The following is a 22,033-nucleotide window of genomic DNA, read 5'->3' on the forward strand; positions in this document are numbered from 1 at the left end:
GTGCTAAAGCTATAGACAATGAAAAGTGTTAGCCTGTAAATCGCATAAACAAAATGGATTTCAATCAGACAAATAACATAACAGAACTTGCCTTAGCTGTGAAATATAAGGCAAACAATGAATGAGGCTCATGTCACACTCATCATTTGACCACCACAGCTCCACTGGTTTCTTCACGTTTTGGAGTTTCATCACCTCAAGGAGGACAGAGGCCTTCGTATCAGCAAAGTGTATGTACCAGACTGCAGGAAATGACTTGAAAACTGGCTGCAATATTGGTAGAACTGCTACACCTTCATCATGCTCATATTTTCCTATATGTTGGTACAAACTCAAAATGAATTTGCTCTGTTCCTCTAAAGAATATGTGCTAGCCAGACAAAGCACTGCTTGCAGGTCCTCTACAGATTTCAGTCCCGTCTCCATCTGGTACAGAGCCCCGTGCATCAAGATATCCTGCTGGAATGACCTCACCTCCATTTTCCATGCCACTAACGATCGTCTCAGATCAACAGGTTCAACAAACCTAAAATAATGGTTTTATACAATGGTTATTCAGTTATCATAATGATGTTTGATCTCAGCTACATAATAAACAACCTACATAATGACCCTCCAGTACATTTAATGTACCCACCTGATAGCCTCAACGCTTGGCAAACAGTCAAATATGCTCTTTCCCAAGGAATCAGCTGCGTGCAGTGAGTTGTCAACCAAATGTAGACAGAGTTTGACCTTCTCTGGTCTCTTGCGCTTCAGGACCTCTCCCACTCTCTCCCACACCTTTTGGTCCTGTTGCTCCTTGACTCTTAAGTGAATTTCATATTCACACAGTCTTAGCAAGCCTTCAGAGTCACTCGGGTTCCCTGAGTGAAGAGCAGCTTTCCACACCTGACATTGTGTAGTGGGATCCAATCTATTAACACAAGTTATGTTACTGTAATTATCTAAAGGCAAGATGATAGTGTTCAAACCATGTTATGTACCATGTCAATGTGATACTTTCAGAATCTGTTAGTTTATGTATTGATACAATATCTTACCAATTAGTATGAATATACTGTCTAAACTCTTCCAGCCAGAGCTGAGAGCACTTCCAAAGCTACAAGCATAGTGGAAATGATCACTGATTGCAGACTCACCTGAGACATTGAAGATTTTTCAAAGAGCCCAGAATCAGCCTCAATCCTGGATCAGAGAAAGTGCAGTCATTCAGGTACAGACGGACATTCCTGTTTGTGGACTGGTTGATTACATATGACACGGCACAGCACTGTTGAGGATCGAGATATTGTCCACAGAGATCAAGCTCATACTCCACTTTTTGTAGAAGGAGTGAGCAGGCTTCGGGTGACTGGTGCTCATACAAGCACTGGCAAACGAAGAGGAGATCAGCATCCAACTCGGTATGGGACTCATCATGTCCCTGTAGTATTGCAGGCCCGAGGAAGGTGTCTATGACTTTCTCAAGGTATATGTCAGATATTTCCCTTATCTGGTCCTCTGGCACTACACAGTTAATCAATTCAGCAATGTCACTGGACAAGAGTCCACAGAGGAAGGACACAATGTACTTCAAGTACTTTCCTTCTTCTGTCTGGCACTGTTGAAGGACGGAGGTGATGTTTCCAGGTGTCATCAACAGGAAAAGAGCAGCCCAAAACTCCTGCATCGTGTTGTGGAGAAAAGCAAACGAATGGCCAGTTGACGATTCCTTTGCTGCACTGGAGGTCAAGAACGCATGTTGAACACTGTTGTCCTTGCAATCCATTTCTGTCAAGTTTACAGTTTTCGCAAGTAATGCTTGGAAAGAGTTTATAGCTAGAAACTTGATGTTCCCCATATTGTCATGAATGTACTTATCCAGATACTCAACATTTTGGTCACCATGTCTTTTCATGCAATGACGAAAGATCCGCACATACATTTCTGTTATGGTGCATGGGTGGTTTTTAGCCTCACAGGGACTAAATGAAATACAAGCAGTCACTATGAAAGCGTACATTGGGACATGGCATAGACTGAATAGTGCGTCGTTGCTCGCAACACTACAAACATAGTCATCCTCAGTGCCTAACATCCACTTTAAGTAAGCATGGATGGACTCGTTGTTGAATCCTTGGACCTCCACTCTGTAAGACGGCCAGTCAGATAAAAACTCGCAGTCTTCTGCCTCTGGTCTGCACGTGGTCAGAATCTTGGCATCACACAGAAGTTCTTTTGCCATAATGTTATTTAGCACGGGGTTGCCAATCACATCCATGATCCCATCAAACACGAAGATAACATTTTCTGAATTATTTTGAATATCACACAGCACCACATCCTCTGTGCCTTCCTCTGGCTTAAGGTATCTTTCAAACAGCAGAGACCTCAAGGATGAGGGCTGTGAAGAGTGAGACATTGATCTCATCGAAGGCTCATCAAAGTAGAACATATAACTCTCTTGAGGATTCTCATTCTCTGCCCAGATATTCAAAACTTGCTGGACAACAGTTGTCTTTCCAATACCAGGTTTACCAACAAGTAGAATCTTTTTCTCACTGCTTTCCAGTAAGTGACCAGGGGACAGTTTTCCCTTGTCTCTTGGAATGTAAGTCTTAAGTTTCTTAGAGCGTGCTTTTTTGTACTTGCTTTTAGTTTTGGACAGCTCACTCGAGTCGGTGTCCAAAACGACAGGAATGTAAGTAAAGGGTTTGCATTTTGCCTTGTCTTTGAGGAAATGCATGTGCTGGTCCCATTTTGCATGAAGAAACTCAACGGCTTTCGTTCGCAGCTGCCTTTTGTACCTCTCACAAGGCCCTGATTCTGGAGAGAAAACAGACAAGAATAATGAGAAAACACTAACATTTCCTTACATTTTCCAAATGACTACTTCAAGCTTGTGACGCTACAAACTTGTTGGAATCATTTGCAGTTTGTTTTGGTTGTGTTTCAGATTATTTGAATGAAATTAATGGTAAACTATGTACTGTGTCATTTTGGAATCACTTATTGTATATAAGAATATAATGTTTCTAAACACTTCTACATTAATGTGGATGCTACCATGACTACGGATAATCCTGAATGAATCGTGAATAATGATGTGAGAAAGTTACAGAGGGTCAAAGATCATACCCCAACACATGCTAACCTACCCTGTAATCTCAACTCTATTGTCATATACTAGCAGCTGGATCACATTACGTACCAGAGACGAGGCCACTCTGTAAATCTGGGTCATCCGTAAACGAAAAGCAGCTGATCCATTGATGTAAATCTGGGTGGCGAGGTTGATTCTGGGTAGGGTTTGTTCTTGGTAAGGTTTGGTTCCTTGTGTTGTACAATATTTTTAACAGTTCATAACTGGCATATTCCCCTTTCTTGATAATCATGTCCAGCATCTTTCTGGTTTTGACAGACCTCTTTTTATGGGATTTAATTTCTCTAACTTGTTTTTCACTGAGGATGTTATTCTTTCGCAACTCATCAACGACCAAGGAGGGTTTCTGGAGGTGACCCTCAAGAAGGGCTCTGCCATTTTGGACATACTCAAAAGCAGACTGCTGTGTGCTTGCCATGTTGTGGGTTCCCTTACAGCTTTATAGCTGTAAACTTTGTCTGCCTTCGTACCTGTAAAATACAATGTAAGACATAATATTATGAAGCTATATCAAATAATTTCCCCCTGTCTATCTACAATGCCTATGTTTTTGCAGTACATGTGAAGCTGATAAGGGGGAGCAACTCAATATTAGGAAGTTGTTCCTAATGTTTTGTACACTCAGTGTATTTCATAATGTGTAGCCTAACGTGTGTACAATGATGTGCCACATCTTGATTTAGTGCATTATAATTAGGGTAAGCATTATAATAAGCCACCACAATATTTGCAGCCATAGGTGATATCATATTTCTAAGAGCTGATCCGTCATCAGTAGTGTGGAATAACTATAATGTTAATCTCTACTTGGTCACCATCCCTGATCCGGGAGTATCCTCATCAGTAAAAAAGCTGACTAGCATAGCCTAGCATAGCGCCACAAGTAAATACTAGCATATAAATATCATGAAATCACAAGTCCAAGACACCAAATGAAAGATACACATCTTGTGAATCCAGCCATCATTTCCGATTTTTAAAATGTTTTACAGCGAAAACACAATATGTATTTCTATTAGCTAACCACAATAGCAAAAGACTCAACCGCATATTTTCACAATTTTTTACCGCATAGGTAGCTATCACAAAACCGACCAAATAGAGATATAATTAGTCACTAACCAAGAAACAGCCGGAATAATTACAGAGAGCAACGTGAAATACCTAAATACTCATCATAAAACATGTATGAAAAATACATGGTGTACAGCAAATGAAAGATAAACATCTTGTGAATCCAGCCAATATTTCAGATTTTTTAAGTGTTTTACAGCGAAAACACAATATAGCATTATATTAGCTTACTACAATAGCCAAACACACAACCGCATTCATTCACCGCAAAGGTAGCGATCGCAAAAAAACAGCAAAAGATATACAATTATTCACTAACCTTGACAAACTTCATCAGATGACAGTCTATAACATCATGTTACACAATACATATATGTTTTGTTCGAAAATGTGCATATTTAGCGGTACAAATCGTGGTTTTACAATGTGAATACGTAGTCAAAATGTACAAAATTCTCCGGATATATTTTGGACAGTCACCTAATCTAATCAAATAACTCATCATAAACTTTACTAAAAAATACATATTGTACAGCAAATGAAAGATACACTAGCTCTTAATGCAACCGCTGTGTTAGATTTTTTTAAATAACTTTAGTACAACATACAGCTTACGTTATAGCGAGACAGCGCCCGCAATAAGTGCGGAAAATATGACTAAGCATTTTCCACAGAAATACGAAATAACATCATAAATCGTTCCTACTTTTGCTGAGCTTCCATCAGAATCTTGTACAAGGAGTCCGTTGTCCAGAATAATCGTTGTTTGGTTGTAGAAGGTCCTCTTCTCCTGTCGTATTAGCAACCATAGCTAGCCATGTGGCGCAAACGTGCCTAACTTCACATGACGCAAAGAAAAGAAATTCCAAAACTCGCAATAAACGTTCAATAAACTGATATAACTCGGTTGAAAAAAACGACATTGATGTTTTTATCACATCTATCAAATAAAATCAGAGCCGGAGATATCTAACGTGTATACCGAAAGCTTTTCAGAAGGCAATCTGGGGTTCCTTCTCGCGCCTTCGAAGACAATGAAAATTCCAGACACGTCATTCCAAAAGCTCTTGTTCGGCCTCAGATCAAGCTAGACACCCCATTCCACCTCTCACTGCCTGTTGACATCTAGTGGAAGGCGTATGCAGTGAATGTATATCCATAGATTTCAGGCAAATTAATAGGAAGGCCCTGGAACAGAACCTCAATTTAAGATTTTTCACTTCCTATCAGGAAGTTTGCTGCAAAATGAGTTCTGTTTTACTAACAGATATAATTCAAACGGTTTGAGAGTGTTTTCTATCCAATAGTAATAATAATATGCATATTGTACGAGCAAGAATAGAGTACGAGGCAGTTTAATTTGGGCACGATTTAAAAAAAAAGTGAAAATAGCGCCCCCCTACTGACAAAAGGTTAAGGTAAGATTTGAATGGAGAAAGCCCATCCGAGAGCAGCGTTTCCTTTCATTTGATCCTATCAGTATGGACACATGCCTCAGCGATGCACTTAGCGAACCTTCTCTCTGTGTGGTGTTTTGGGAAACATATGTTACATCTTCGACCTTTATAGGAAATAATTATTTATTAATTATTTAACCCTCTTATGCCTCACTCCCCCCTATCTGATATATCTACTGCAGCTCTCATTCTCCACATACAAACACCCGTTCTGCCAGTCACATTCTGCTAAAAGGTTCCCAAACCACACACATCCCTGGGTCGCTCGTCTTTTCAGTTCGCTGCAGCTAGCGACTAGAACGAAATGCAACAAACACTCAAACTGGACAGTTTTATCTCAATCTCTCCATTCAAAGACTCAATCATGGACACTCTTACTAACAGTTGTGGCTGCTTTGTGTGATGTATTGTTGTCTCTACCTTCTCGCCCTTTGTGCTGTTGTCTGTGCCCAACAATGTTTGTACCCTGTTTTGTGCTGCTGCCATGTTGTGTTGCTACCATGCTGTGTTGTCATGTGTTGCTGCCATGCTATGTTGTCGTCTTAGGTCTCTCTTTATGTAGTGTTGTGTTGCCTCTCTTGTCGTGATGTGTGTTTTGTCCTATTTTCTTTTTTATATAGCAGCCCCCATCCCTGCAGGAGGCCTTTTGCCTTTTGGTAAACCGTCATTGTAAATAAGAACTTGTTCTTAAATCACTTGCCAAGTTAAAATGTTAAAAGGTTGGAGAAAAAATCCGAGCCCTGATAAATATAATGGATAATCTGTGATCAAACACGATAACTGAAAATTGTTATTGTTATCAACGCATTATCTCAATTTGCCCAAGGGGGGACGCTGCATCATTTGTGGGGGACGACATGTCTACGGTTGCCTTGTTTTCGAATTAATCCGGAAAATAATCTTTAAAAAAATCTATATATATAAATATTATATTCAGTGTGTTAAATGTTCAACTGTACCTCCAAATCATTTTGAAATCAGAGCATATGCACTGAATACAAACAGTGTAGCTACTCCCTCCGCAAGGTAATCAAACAAGCTAAGCGTCAGTATAGAGACAAAGTAGAGTCGCAATTCAACGGCTCAGACACGAGAGGTATGTAGCAGGGTCTACAGTCAATCACGGACTACAAAAAGAACACCAGCCCTGTCGCGGACCCCGATGTCTTGCTCCCAGACAAACTAAACAACTTCTTTTCTCGCTTTGAGGCCGATACAGTGCCACCGACACGGCCCGCTACCAAAACCTGCGGGCTCTCCTTCACAGCAGCCAACGTGAGTAAAACATTTAAACGTGTTAACCCTTGCAAGGCTGCCGGCCCAGATGGCTTCCCTAGCCGCGTCCTCAGAGCAGGCAAAGGCCAGCTGGCTGGTGTGTTAACAGACATATTCAATCTATCCCTATCCCTGCCTGCTGTTCCCACATGCTTCAAGAGGGCCACCATTGTTCCTGTTCCCAAGAAAGCTAAAGTAACTGAGCTAAACGACTATCGCCCCGTAGCACTCACTTCCGTCATCATGAAGTGCTTTGAGAGACTAGCCAAGAATCATATCACCTCCACCCTACCTGACACCCTAGACCAGGGGTCGGGAACCTTTTTGACTAAGAGAGCCATGAAAGCAAAAAATGTGGAAATTTATTTCAGTGAGAGCCATATAATATATTTTAAAAGTGAATTCAACTAAATGTCAGTATAATAAGCCTCTGAATTTATTCTTAAATAATGTTGTTATAATACTCACCATTAATGCAACTTCTGGTGCTGCATGGATTTGCTGATGTCTTTGTAGTCTGGTTGGTACTTGGTGAGGTTAAGCTTCATGCAAGCGTTGAGGCTTTCATCCGTTAAACGTGATCGTAGGTTGGACTTGATGTTTTTAAGATGTGAGAATGACTGCTCACATGCATACGTAGATCCAAACATGGTCAATACAGCAATACTCACACGCTGCAGTGTGTGGTATGTGACAGGAAGCGCGTTCCAAGTTTTGAGAATCAACTGGTCTTCGGGTTGAAGTTTTTTCATTTCTGTCCACATGTGCTTGCTCGCCAACTCCGCTTTCTGTCGTGTGATTCTTTCCAAATCTTCATTCAGTGACTTGAACTTATTCACCCACATGTCTGAGGCCTTCAGGTCAGCCACTTCTGCTTCAAAATCTCTGACGGAGACACCAGGAATGTAACTCAGGTTGGCTGTGTTCAGTGAACACTCGTTTGGAAGGGTGAGGAACTTAAAAAGACAAGTGTGCTCACGAAATTCTCCAAAGCGTGCTTTGAATGACTGTAGGAGACTGGATGTGCAGCGAGCTAGCTGGTGGAGATCAAAGTTTTGAATAGGCTCACTTGCTGTGCATGCATCTTTAAATTGGCTCAGTTTTTCAAAATGTAGTAACCGACCTGTTTCAAGATCCATGATGAAAAGTTCTAGCTTGTTTTCAAAAGCAAACACAGCTTGTTGAAGGGATAACACTGTATTTCCAATGCCTTGCATTTTCACGTTGAGCTGGTTCAGATGTTCAGTCATATCTACGAGATAGTAAAACTTGAGGAGCCACTCAGTTTCGGCTAGCTCAGGATGCTCGATGCCTTTCATTTCAAGGAAAGTCCGGATTTCTTTCAGGCAAGCCGTAAAAACGGCTAAGCACCTTCCCTCTTGACAACCAACGCACATTGCTGTGCAAAAGCAGACCAGGATAGTTATTTCCAACTTCATCCAGCAGTGTTTTAAACTGGCGATCATTTAAGGCTCGAGCAACAATAAAGTTGATCACACGAATGACCAGCGATATCACTTCCCCAAACTGCCTGTCACACATCTGAGCACAAAGTGCCTCCTGGTGTAGAATGCAATGGAAACTTAGGATGGGTCTATTTTCATGTTCACGGAGAAGCGCCACAAATCCTTTTTTATTCCCCACCATACACGGAGCACCATCAGTACACACTGAGAGAAGTTTATCCATAGGTAGATTTTTTTCTTGAGCAAACTCCATGAAAGACTTAAATAAATCCTCACCTCTTGTGGACCCTTTTAATGGCAGAACTGCAAGACTTTCTTTGCGCAGTGTGTCACCAACAGCATATCTTGCAATCACGCTGAACTGCGACAAATGGCTCACGTCTGTTGACTCATCCAAAGCCAGGGAAAAGAACGGCGCTGCATTTATGTCCTTCACTTGCGTTTCCTCCACTTTGTTTGCCATCACGATGGTACGATCATGAACAGTTCTTGCCGACAGAGGCATGTCTTGTATCCGTTTAATTATCTTGTCTTTGTTCGGAAGATCATCAAAAAGTTCATTGGCTACATCCAGCATGAACGTTTTAGCATACTCGCCATCTGTGAATGGTTTTCCGTTCCTCACTATTGCTAAAGATCCAGCAAAGCTAGCGGAATTATAGTCACCTTGCCTGGTCCATACGCGGAGTTGCTGCTGGCTAGCTTGCACCCTGCTCAGTAGCTCTTGGCACGCTTTCTGTCTGCTGTCTCCCGCAGGGTATTTTGATGCAAAGGTAGCATGGCGCGTGTCGAAGTGCCGCTTTACATTCGACCGTTTCATCGATGTAATTTTGTCATTGCAAATTAGACACACCGCAGAACCTGCTCTCTCCACAAAGGCGAATTCTTCGGTCCATTCGTCCTGAAATGTACGATACTCGTCATCTTTTTTTCTTTTCGCCATCTTCTTCGTCGAAGGGTTAGCTTTGAGCTAATGACCGAGCAGACTGATTCAAAAGGAGGCGTTTACCTGTTTTACCTAGCAACGGCCAACGTAGGCCAGTATCATTTAATTAAAATAATGGACAATTGCTCCTGCAGCCCTGAACAGGACATGAGCAGTGAAAAATCGATGGATGGATTAAAACAAGGAGTTGTAGCGATGAGACAAGATAGTAATTACTAGCGATTGGATACCACGAAAATTGGGGAGAAAAGGGGCGAGAATTAATAAAAAATAATAATAAAAAATAAAAAAAAAGTGAGAATATTTTGTTTTATCTGCGAGCCAGATGCAATCATCAAAAGAGCCACACCTGGCTCGGGAGCCATAGGTTCCCGACCCCTGATCTAGGGTGTCGACTGTGCTAACCAGAAGGTTGAGACAAGATGGAAAAATGCTGAATAACAAGAAAACAGGAACTGAGCAGTGTAGCCACCGACAACTCAACTCAAACTTCACAACAAACACTTGCGGATATCTGGATCTGTCACGTTCTGACCATAGTTCTTTTGTGTTTTCTTTGTTTTAGTGTTGGTCAGGACGTGAGCTGAGTGGGCATTCTATGTTGTGTGTCTAGTTTTCCGTTTCTATGTTTGGCCTGATATGGTTCTCAATCAGAGGCAGGTGTTAGTCATTGTCTCTGATTGGGAACCATAATTAGGTAGCCTGTTGTGTGTTAGTTTTTTTGTGGGTGGTTGTTTTCTTTCTTTGTGTCTATGCACCAGATCGGACTGTTTCGGTTTTTCACATTTGTTGGTTTTGTATTTGTAGTGTTCACGTTTATGTTCTTTATTAAACATGATGAACACTAACCCCACTGCGCTTTGGTCCTCTCCTTCGTCCACAGAAGAAAGCCGTTACAGAACCACCCACCAAAATAGGACCAAGCAGCGTGGCAATGGGCAGGAGCAAGAGAGGCAGCGATGTCAGGAAAAATGGACTTGGGGAGGACAAGTTGGACGGAAAAGGACCTTGGGCAGAGCCAGGGGAATATCGCCGCCCCAAGGCAGAGCTGGAGGCAGCGAAAGCAGAGAGGCGGCATTTTGAGGAGCTAGCTCGGCAGCAGAATCTGGATTTTACCACTTGGGAAGAGATAGACAGGTGGTCGATTGATCCAGAGAGAGTGCCGGAGCCCGCCTAGGATTCGCTGGAGCAGTGCGTGGAGGGATACCGGCGAATGAGGTTAGCACGATGGCGCGGCTGGAAGCCTGAGAGGCAGCCCCAAAAATTTCTTGGGGGGGGTACACGGGGGGGTGTGGCAGAGTCAGGAGTCAGACCTGAGCCAACTCCCCCTGCTTACCGTAAGGAGCCAAGGATGGAACCAGAGCCGGTCAGTGCGGTATTGGAGGTGAGCGAAGCAGAGACAGTAAAGGAGTTAATGGGGAGATTGGAGGAGAGTTATAAGGGAGGTGCTGGTTTGGTGCATAAGGCACGACATCCGCCCGACGGAGCGTGTCGGGGATTTGATGTCACCTGAGTCAGCTCTCCATACTCGTCCTGAGGTGCACGCTAGCCGTCTGGTGAAGACTGTGCCAGCCCCACGCACCAGGCCTCCTGTGCGCTTCCCTAGCCCTGCACGTCCTGTGCCACCTCTTCGCAGCAGCCCTCCGGTGCAGGCACCACGTACCAGGGCTCCAGTTTCAGCACCTAGCACTCGCCCTGAGGTACGTGTTCCCAGCCCAGTACCACCAGTGCCAACACCACGCACCAGGCTTCCTGTGCGTCTCCAGAGTCCAGTGCGCCCTGTTCCTCCTCCCCGCACTCGCCCAGTGGTGTGTGTTCCCAGCCCGGTACCACCAGTTCCGGCACCACGCACCAGGCCTACTGTGCGTCTCCAGAGCCCTGTACGCACTGCTCCTTCTCCCCGCACTCGCCCTGAGGTGCGTGCCCTCAGCCCGGTACCACCAGTGCCGGTACCACGCACCAGTCTTATAGTGCGCCTCAAGAGTCCAGTGTGCCCTGTTCCTGCTCCTCGCACTCTCCCAGTGGTGCGTGTCTCCAGCCCGGTACCACCAGTTCCGGCACCACGCACCAGGCCTACTGTGCGCCTCAGCAGGCCAGAGTCTGCCGTCTGCCCAGCGCCGCCTGAGCTGCCCGTCTGCCCAGCGCCGCCTGCGCTGCCCAGCGCCGTCTGAGCTGCCCGTCTGCCCAGCGCCAGTCAGGAGCTGCCAGAGCCGCCCGCCAGTCAGGAGCTGCCAGAGCCGCTCGCCAGTCAGGAGCTGCCAGAGCCGCCCGCCAGTCAGGAGCTGCCAGAGCCGCCCGCCAGTCAGGAGCTGCCAGAGCCGCCCGCCAGTCAGGAGCTGCCAGGGCCGCCCTTCAGTCCGGAGCCGCCCTTCAGTCCAGAGCCGCCCCTCAGTCATGAGCCGCCCCTCAGTCATGAGCCGCCCCTCAGTCATGAGCTGCCCCTCAGTCCAGAGGAGTTTCCTCAGTCCAGAGGCGCTCCTCAGTCCGGTGGGGCCCTTTATTAGGGTTCCCAGGCCAGGGTCGGCAGCAAGGGTCGCCGCTCAAAGGACGTTAGTGAAGCGGACAAAGACTATGGTGGAGTGGGGTCCACGTCCAGCGCCAGAGCCGCCACCGCGGACAGATGCCTTCCCAGACCCTCCCCTATAGGTTCAGGTTTTGCGGCCGGAGTCCGCACCTTGGGGGGGGTACTGTCACGTTCTGACCATAGTTCTTTTGTGTTTTCTTTGTTTTAGTGTTGGTCAGGACGTGAGCTGAGTGGGCATTCTATGTTGTGTGTCTAGTTTTCGTTTCTATGTTTGGCCTGATATGGTTCTCAATCAGAGGCAGGTGTTAGTCATTGTCTCTGATTGGGAACCATAATTAGGTAGCCTGTTTTGTGTTGGGTTTTTGTGGGTGGTTGTTTTCTGTCTTTGTGTCTATGCACCAGATAGGACTGTTTCGGTTTTTCACATTTGTTGGTTTTGTATTTGTAGTGTTCACGTTTATGTTCTTTATTAAACATGATGAACACTAACCACGCTGCGCTTTGGTCCTCTCCTTCGTCCACAGAAGAAAGCCGTTACAGGATCCTGTGTGCTGTGAGGCTGGGACCAGCCTGGGCACCACTGATAGGCTAGCAAGTTTAAACCACGCTAAGCCTCAACCTGTGACAGGCCAACTCTAAAGTTGGAACTACATCTGTCACAGTATAAAAGAAGTCTGTACTATTTCAGTCAGTTCTCTGCTTTACCCTGCGTGGTGATACAGTGAACCCGTATATATGAAAATTGCATTTACCATTTATCGCTTATGTTAAATAAAAATACTTAAAGTATATTCGGTGACTCTGAATCACATTTTATCCTGATACCAGATTCGATTGACGCAACCTTTAACACAACCTTACGGTTAACTAGTCCAACGCTCTAACCACCTGCCTCACGAGTTAACCGTAAGGTTGTGTTAATGGTTGTTCTGGAAAAACATAGGAATCAATCTATTGTTCCATAAAGGGGTTTTAGGGGAAAGGAATCCCCTTCGTCCGAACAGCTCATGCAGTTTGCACCATGCCAGGACAGAATGTATGATTAAAGGGTTGTCTGTGATGGTTTTTATAGATTTTCTGTCCCATTTGTAAAACAATTCTGCCCCAGTGTCATCATTTACCTCAAGCTTTTCAATGTTCAACCATGAGGTAAAGGGACCCTTGTCAAACCTCTGAGCCAGAAACCTAGACTGTGCTGCCCAGTAGTACATTCTAAAATTGGAGAGGTTTAAGCCCCCTTGACTGTAATCCAGGGTCAGTTTATCCAGGCCAACCCTAGGGGTTTTGCCGTGCCAGATAAACCATCTGGTCATCTTGTCGAGAGAGGAAAAGAATGCTGCGAGAACAGGGATAGGGAGAGATTGAAACAGATATAGAAATCTGGGCAGGACATTCCTTTTAATTACATTGATTCTACCCAGTAGAGTGAGAGGTAAGTCCATCTATTTACAAAGGTCACCCTCCACCTTTTGCAACAAACTGGCCAGATTGAGTTTATAGAGGTTGTTCAGGTTACCATCCACCATTATGCCCAAATATGTGAAGCCCATAGGCGACCATCTAAAAGGACTTGTGCTTGATGGTATGATGGTCAAAGACAGACAACAGTAAGATTTCGCTTTTATCAAAATTGACCGTATATCCAGAGAAAGAACTATAACACTGTAGTAGGATCTGCAAGTGAGAGAGGGAGTGTTCTGGGTTTGTTAGAAATAAGATAAGGTCGTCTGCAAAGAGTGATAATTTATGGGTATGGGGGCCCACCTCAAAGCCATGTATGTCAGGGCACGTTCTAATAGCCTCAGCCAACGGTTCGATGGCGAGGGCAAAGAGGTGGGGGCTAATTGGGCAACCTTGTCTGTTCCCCCTATAGAGAGGGAAAGAGGAGGAAGTAATCCCATTGGTAGCAATCCTAGCTTTAGGAGTTTTGTAGAGTGATTTTATCAAATTTACAAACACGGTACCTAAACCAAACTTTTCCAAGACGCGAAAGAGGTATGACCATTCAACCCTATCAAAGGCCTTTTCAGCGTCGAGGGAGACTGCGACACTAGGTATTTTGTTTTTGTTAGCTAGGTGAATTATATCAAAGAACCTTCTGAGATTATTGGAGGACAATCTATTAATTATGAAGCCAGTCTGATCTGGGTTGACCAACAGGGGAAGACATGACTCCAGTCTCTTAGATGGCATCTTGGTGACCAGTTTACAATCTGTGTTAAGGAGAGAGATTGGTCTATATGAGGCGCACTTTAGTGGATTTTTCCCTTTCTTGTGGTTTACAGTAATCACTGCTTGAGAGAAAGACTCTGATAAGCAGTTGTCTTCCCTGGCTTTTTTAAGTACCTCCATAAGGTAGGGGACCAACAGCTCCCTAAATTCTTTATAGAACTCTGGAGGGAAGCCATCCTCCCCAGGAGATTTATTAGAAGGTAAGGATTTAATGGCCTCCAACAATTCAGGAACTGAGAAGTGTTCACTCAGGCGCTCGCTGTCTTCCCCTGACAGGCATGGCAGGTTGAGAGAGGAGAGAAAGGAGTCGATCTCTGATAGATCATCGCTTGATTGGGAAGTGTAGAGGTCTTCATAGTATTTCTTAAAAGTATTATTAATTTCAGTAGGGTCGAAAGATATCTCATTAGTAAGAGTTTCTATAGCATTAATTGTCCTCTTACTTTCCTCTGCTTTCAGTTGCCATGCCAATACTTTGTGAGCTTTCTCTCCAAGCTCGTAATAACGCTGTTTTGATTTAGTGATGGCCCTCTCAGCTTGATATGTGTTCAGAATATTATATTTCAGTTTTTTATTTACCAAAAGCCTGTATAGATCTTTAGTCGGGCCTCTTTGGTAGGTTTTCTCTAGCTCTGAGATTTCAGATTCAAGGGCACTCAGTTCCGCACCGTGTTTTCTCTTCAGCCCTTTAGTATAGGAAATGATCTGTCCCCTCAGATAGGCCTTCAATGTGTCCCAAAGAATGAAACTGTCAGGAGCGGAGGGTTTGTTTGTCAAAGTGAAAATATTGATCTGCTCTTTGATGAATGCACAAAATTCAGGTTGCTTTAGGAGTGTAGAATTTAGTCTCCATCTATATGCTCCATTTACCTTGGTAGGAATGGAGATTGATAATACCACGGGAGAATGGTCACTAAGTAATCTGGGGAGATACTCGACATCTAACACTCTATGAAACAGTTGTGTCGACAGTAAAAAGTTATCTATGCGTGTGTGTGTATCTTGTGTGGGTGTGAATAAAAAGAGTAGTCCCTATCCTGTGGGTGCAACTGTTTCCAGATGTCTAGTAAATTGAGATCTTTCATGAATGACATGGTGAGCTTGCTGGCTTTGGTAAGAAGTGAGGGTTTATCAGAGGACCTATCAAGAACTGTATCTAAACAAAAATTTAAATCTCCTCCAACCAGTAACCATCCTGGTGGTGCTTGAGCAACCTGAAGGAAGACATTCTGAATAAACATATGGTCATCGAAGTTAGGAGCATAGATATTCAATAGGGTCCAAGACTCTGAAAACATATGCCCCTGCACCAAAACAAACCTGCCAGAGGGATCAGAGATGGTGTTGTTGACGCAGAAGGGGATGTGTCTACTTATCAAAATTGCAGTTCCTCTTGCTTTGGAGTTAAAAGAGGACGCAAAAACTTGTCCTACCCATTCCCTCTTCAATTTCTTGTGTTCACTGGCTGTAAGATGTGTTTCTTGTAAAAACACAATGTCAGCCTTTAATTTCTTAAGGTATGTATAGACTCTCTTCCTTTTAATCGGGCTGTTAAGACCTTTTACGTTGAATGTGACTTATTTTAGTGGATTAAGCATAGTTGGGTTTCAAATATGTAACTGAATGGAAATCTATCATATGTAGATAGTTAGGAAATGTTTCAACTTTGGTTTGAACACAGAAGTGACCTATGTGTCTCTTTAGGAAGGAAACAATAAACATAGAAAAAAGGGGAAAAAATAAAGAATCCCACCGACCCCGATTGTTAGACTAAAACCACAATCCCAACAATCAAACATGAATACACTTGTAGAGATACGTTGCTGCTCGCTTTCCATCTTGCTCTTACTAGCTAAACCTTGGCGTAAACTAAAACCTGCAAGCTCTCTAAATTGAAAACAAACGTTGTGAATAGACATTTATGGCTGAATATTTACTGCCCACGGTAAGGGCTGCTTGAGTCTCTTTTCGAAAGATTAAAATAAATGAGGGGGAAAGCAGTGGGCCTAATGTTATGGCTATCGTCATATTCTTCCTCCTCCTCGGACGAGGAGAGGCGAGACGGATCGGACCAATACGCAGAGTGGTTAGTGTTCATAATGATTTATTAAAACGAAACTGAATACTGAATTACAAAACAAATAAACGAAGTGCATAATCCGATACAGTACCGTGTGGTGCAACAAACACAGACACGGAAACAAACCCCCACCAAACACACGTGAAACCCAGGCTGCCTAAGTATGATTCTCAATCAGGGACAACGATTGACAGCTGTCTCTGATTGAGAATCATACCAGGCCGAACACAAACATCCCAACATAGAAAATCAAACATAGACAAACACACCCAACTCACGCCCTGACTAACTAAATAAATACAAGAAAAAGGAAAACAGGTCAGGAACGTGACATAACCCCCCCTTAAGGTGCGAACTCCGGGCGCACCAGCATAAACTCTAGGGGAGGGTCTGGGTGGGCATCTGTCCACGGTGGCGGCTCTGGCGCTGGTCGTGGTCCCCACCATAGTCAAACCCCGCTTCCGTGGCCTCCTCCCAATGGCCACCCTCCATGTCAATCCCACTATACCAAAGGGCAGCACCGGACTGAGGGGCAGCTCCGGACTGAGGGACAGCACCGGACTGAGGGGCGAATCCTGGCTGGCTGGCTCTGGCGGATCCTGGCTGGCTGGCTCTGGCCGGATCCTGGTTGGCTGGCTCTGGCGGATCCTGGCTGGCTGGCTCTGGCGGATCCTGGCTGGCTGGCTCTGGCGGATCCTGGCTGGCTGGCTCTGGCGGATCCTGGCGGATCCAGGACGGATTTGCACAGGACGGTTGTGTAATGTAACAGGAATATTTAGATTTATGGATGCCACACGTTAGATAAAATACGGAACGGTTCCGTATTTCACTGAAAGAATAAACATTTTGTTTTCAAAATGATAGTTTCCGGATTCGACCATATTAATGACCTAAGGCTCGTTTTTCTGTGTGTTATTATGTTATAATTAAGTCTATGATTTGATAGAGCAGTCTGACTGAGCGATGGTAGGCACCAGCAGGCTCGTAAGCATTCATTCAAACAGCACTTTCATGCGTTTTGCCAGCAGCTCTTCGCAATGCTTCAAGCATTGCGCTGTTTATGACTTCAGGCCTATCAACTCCCGAGATTAGGCTGGTGTAACCGATGTGAAATGGCTAGCTAGTTAGCGGGGTGCGTGCTAATAGCGTTTCAAACGTCACTTGCTCTGAGACTTGGAGTAGTTGTTCCCCTTGCTCTGCATGGATAACGCTGCTTCGAGGGTGGCTGTTGTCGATGTGTTCCTGTTTCGAGCCCAGGTAGCGGCGAGGAGAGTGATGGAAGCTATACTGTTACACTGGCAATACTAAAGTGCCTATAAGAACATCCAATAGTCAAAGGTATATGAAATACAAATTGTATAGAGAGAAATAGTCCTATAATTCCTATAATAACTACAACCTAAAAGTTCTTACCTGGGAATATTGTAGACTCATGTTAAAAGGAACCACCAGCGTTCATATGTTCTCATGTTCTGAGCAAGGAACTTAAACGTTAAACGTTAGCTTTCTTACATGGCACATATTGCACTTTTACTTTCTTCTCCAACACTTTGTTTTTGCATTATTTAAACCAAATTGAACATGTTTGATTATTTATTTGAGGCTAAATTGATTTTATTGATGTATTATATCAAGTTAAAATAAGTGTTCATTCACTATTTTTGTAATTTAATTATTACAAATAAATAAATAAAAATCGGCCGATTAAACGGCATCGGATTTTTTGGTCCTCCAATAATCGGTATCGGCGTTGAAAAATCATAATCGGTAGACCTCTAATTCTAATGTTGACTTTTCTCATGGATAACAGTATCAAGGAAAGGGTTTTACTCATACTCAATTCTAGGGTCTAGAGCGCATCGCGAGTAGAAATTTGAAATTGAAGTTATGGAACTCCCTCGCGTGCTTGTGTTATGGGAAAAAGTCCACAATGAAAATTACATTAAATGTGGAGAATGATAGGCTACATTTGCATATATTGGCCATCAAGTAGGCTATTAATTTCTATGCCATTGCAGGCTACCTGTAGCCTACCATTTGATACAATAAATATATTGAAATGACAATATCATTGGAGTCATTGCAAATCAATTTGTACCACTTGTGTAGCCTACCTGGAGCTGGCAAATTGATTTAAAAGCCATATACCACACTTCCTCGGGTCTTATTACTTAATCATAGCAGTCAAAACAACTTAAATCGAAATCCACTGATGGAAAATGATCTGGAATAATTATTATTTTGACATTAAACTGAATTTTGTTTCTTAGTCTACGTCATTAAAAATGACGTCGATATTACTTTTTTAATTCGCTCACTTTATGGGGGGAAAAAGTTTTATTGGATAAATGTTACAACTCCTCTCTTGCTTCAAAATGTTGAGCTAGTTTTCAGACCTTGGCGGGTTTTCAGAGGTCCCTGGATTAGAAATTGTGCCTAGACCTGGTAAACCATGCCCACAACTAACGTTGGGCGTGCAATGTTCATACCGGTTTTCAGTTTCACTTTTAGGTTGACTAACCGCCATGGGTTTCTCTCACTTTTAAGGCATGTCAAACAGATTAGCTGGTAATATCAGGACTTTTTTGAGTCGAGTGCAAACTCTTATACAGGCGATTTACCTCGATATGAAATCAATCCATTGAAGTGAAATGAGAGATCTTAACAGTAACGTTACTTGGCTACACGTCTTTCAAGTAAATCACCCCTGCTCTCTTACAATGAAACTACAATGTTCAACCATTTCATCTCCATCAGTTCACGGAATATAAAATAAAAGTGATGGCGTTGACATTACTGTAAGTCGGCTAAAAATAACTTAGTTAGGTATCAATGATAGATATTGCCTACCTTTTATGCTCAGGTTGTCCTGTCATCAGAATTCAGTGTAAAACTATTTCTGTAGGTGCCAATACTTGAGATATCATAGGTTACGTTACTGTAGCCTAGCCTTCTCCGAGCTGCCAACTCTCAAGCATTGGCCGTGAGACACAGGTCTTATCTCACGCATTGAAACTGACTGCTTTTATTTTTCTAATTAGTCCATTATAGTCAGCGTATTAACTTTTCAACTGTGCTCTAAATCGTTTTGAAATCGAAACATCTTCGCCTGCTATTTAACATCAGGGCTTTGTCATTTGCTTTATCTTGTGAGTCGTGCCACTCACATATTTTAAAGAAACGCCCCTCAAGATTAGAGCGGCATTTTTTAAATGTTGTATTTTTTTTATTTAACAGTAACACGCAAAACACGAAAAACAGAGGGATTACTCAAAGAAATATAGAACACACACAAAAAAAAGAAGAATACAAATCCACATTATATCAAATCAAATGTATTTGATTTATTTTGCTCCTTTGCGCCCCAGTATCTCTACTTGCACACTCATCTTCTGCACATTTATCACTCCAGTGTTTAATTGCTATATTGTAATTATTTAGCCACTATGGCCTATGTATTGCCTCACCTCCCTTATCCTACCGCATTTGCACACACTGTATATAGACTTTTTCTATTGTATTATTGACTATATGTTTGTTATTCTATGTTGTTGTTTGTGTCGCACTGCTTTGCTTTATCTTGGCCAGGTCGCAGTTGTAAATGATAACTTGTTCTCAACTAACCTACCTGGTTAAATAAAGGTGAAATAAAAACAAATTAAATTAAAAATACAGACATGTAGCAAATACATTTTTTTGACGTTTTGTATACGTTTTAATGATTCTAAATAGTTTTTCAAATCAGAATAAAATTTTTAAAAAAGGGACTTTTTCTACATACAATTTGATTTGTGTTTTCATAATAAAATAAAGAGATTTATGACATACTGACGTTCAAATGTGGAATCAGTGTAGTAAAATAATATGTCAAACTTAGATATTTCAATGGTTGTATGCAATTTGTTGACAATATATAGTTTTACATCAGTCCAGAACAGCTCACTATGTAAACAATTACAGAGTAAGTGCTCAATAGATTCCGTATCTAGTTCACAAAAACTGCCTTCAATGTTAACATTGGGTATATATTTAGAATTCAAACTATTACACTAGTAGAATCTATGGATAATCTTAAAGAAGATCTCCTTTACTTTATTGGTCACCATAAATGTGTGTGAAGTGAGCAAAGCACAGCGCCAGTTTACATCAAATGATGATGCCCAACAAAATATAGTAGAAGGAATAGAATTTCTGTAGAAAATATCCCTTACTAAACGATTGTTGAATTTCTTATCTAGTAAACCTATGCCATTCACCTGGATATCACTTACAATAGGAGATGTTCGAAAATTAGAATTATTCTGAAGTAAAGATTTTATCTCACTAGGTATAATTTTCCTTGCTCGAAACCTCAAAGTTGTAACTTTACATAAATTCTCTCCACATCAATAGATTTACACAAATACTAACTAATTAGCTGACAAGGACAATGTTTTTCGAGAACCAGTTACGGTAAAATAACATCTTGTTTCTATGTAATATCGACCCATTAAAGCCTGCTTGTGAAAAGCCGCCAATTTCACAGGAGGTTTACCCACAATATAGGGACATTGTAGTAAAAAATTAAGCCCTCCGAGCTTCTGAAAAACAAAATGGGGTATAATATTTTTTAAAGTACCTTTTAACCCAGTTGACTTTTGATGTCTGAATAAAGAGAGTGAAGACTAAGACATTTAGACCGCTGTCACAAACCCTGTTGGTGATAACATCTATTTTTCTATATGAAGTTGTACAATGGCCTATCTAAGGTACAGCAAGTGGATTTGAGTGTCAATAGATAGCCCCTCAGCTTAGGATAAAAGCACCCTCCCTTGAAGACTTAAATCCCTCCCTAACCATGAGGATCATTTATTTTTGATTAAGTTACAGGATTCAAATTAAGATCATTCACAGCCTTAAGATTTTTGGGGATCTTTACCGCCAGTTGGGATATCTTGTTCTCTGGCCTGGAATGTAATGCCTTCAAATTGACTTTGATAAACTAATGAGCATGAGATTTGAGCTACTAACAAAAATATAAAAGGTGAGATTGGACAACCTTGTCATTCCTTTGTAAATGTCAAACCTTGAGGATATTCCATGACAGAGTTTGATTCAGCTATTGCCACCATTATACAGAGTTCTAATAGCGTCAGCAAAAAAACTAGCAAACTTCAAATGCTTAAGACAATCAAAGATAAAATTGTGACTTAAAGTATCAAACGCTTTCTGAAAATCCAGAAATAAGATAACAGAGAAGTCATCCAATAGATCACAATACTCAACCAAATCTAACACCAGCCTCAGATTATTAGATATATTGTGCCCTTTCATAACTCTGATTGACATTCATCAACCAGATCATTCAAGCACGACTTTAACCTTTTCGCAAAGATTGAGGCTATAATTTTCTAGTCGTTTTTTAGGAGTGTGATTGGATGGCAATTATCAATAATTACAAGAACCTTGTGTGTTTTAGGTATAAGAGTAATAACACCTTGCTTCAGAGAGGCAGGTAGTTCTCCCTTCTTTATAGCCTCCTTAAAGTTTTCAAGTAAAAATGTTGCTATTTCTTCAGAGGTTTTGTAAAATTCAGAGGTTAATCCATCACAACCTGTAAATGTGTTATTTTTTATTAAGCAACCCCATATTGGATGTCCATAATGGATAAATCTTGACAACAAGACCGACTGAACTCTTCACTAATCGAGTTAACATTCTCTATAGAATCAAGGAGATCATTAGTCACTCAAACTGTTATCTAAGAAGTAAAGATTCTCATAAAACTTGTTGGTAAAGTCTGATAACAACTCTCTATCCTCAGAGGTTACCCCATTAATCTTAAGATTCCGAAG

At 42.3% G+C, this 22,033-nt stretch overlaps 1 protein-coding gene across 1 annotated transcript; it reads right to left on the minus strand.

Annotated features, from left to right (window-relative positions):
• Positions 1-60: 60 nt before the first annotated feature.
• On the minus strand, positions 61-19,352 carry LOC129818281 (uncharacterized). Its single transcript, XM_055874025.1, has 5 exons — positions 19,050-19,352; positions 3,194-3,615; positions 1,143-2,808; positions 638-916; positions 61-526 (listed from the first exon to the last, which is right to left on the minus strand). The coding sequence occupies exons 2-5, from the start codon at positions 3,561-3,563 to the stop codon at positions 61-63; spliced, it is 2,781 nt and encodes a 926-aa protein (XP_055730000.1). The 5' UTR covers positions 3,564-3,615; positions 19,050-19,352.
• Positions 19,353-22,033: the final 2,681 nt, after the last annotated feature.

This window comes from Salvelinus fontinalis, chromosome 21 (genome assembly GCF_029448725.1).
Source record: "Salvelinus fontinalis isolate EN_2023a chromosome 21, ASM2944872v1, whole genome shotgun sequence".
Lineage (NCBI taxonomy): Eukaryota > Metazoa > Chordata > Actinopteri > Salmoniformes > Salmonidae > Salvelinus > Salvelinus fontinalis.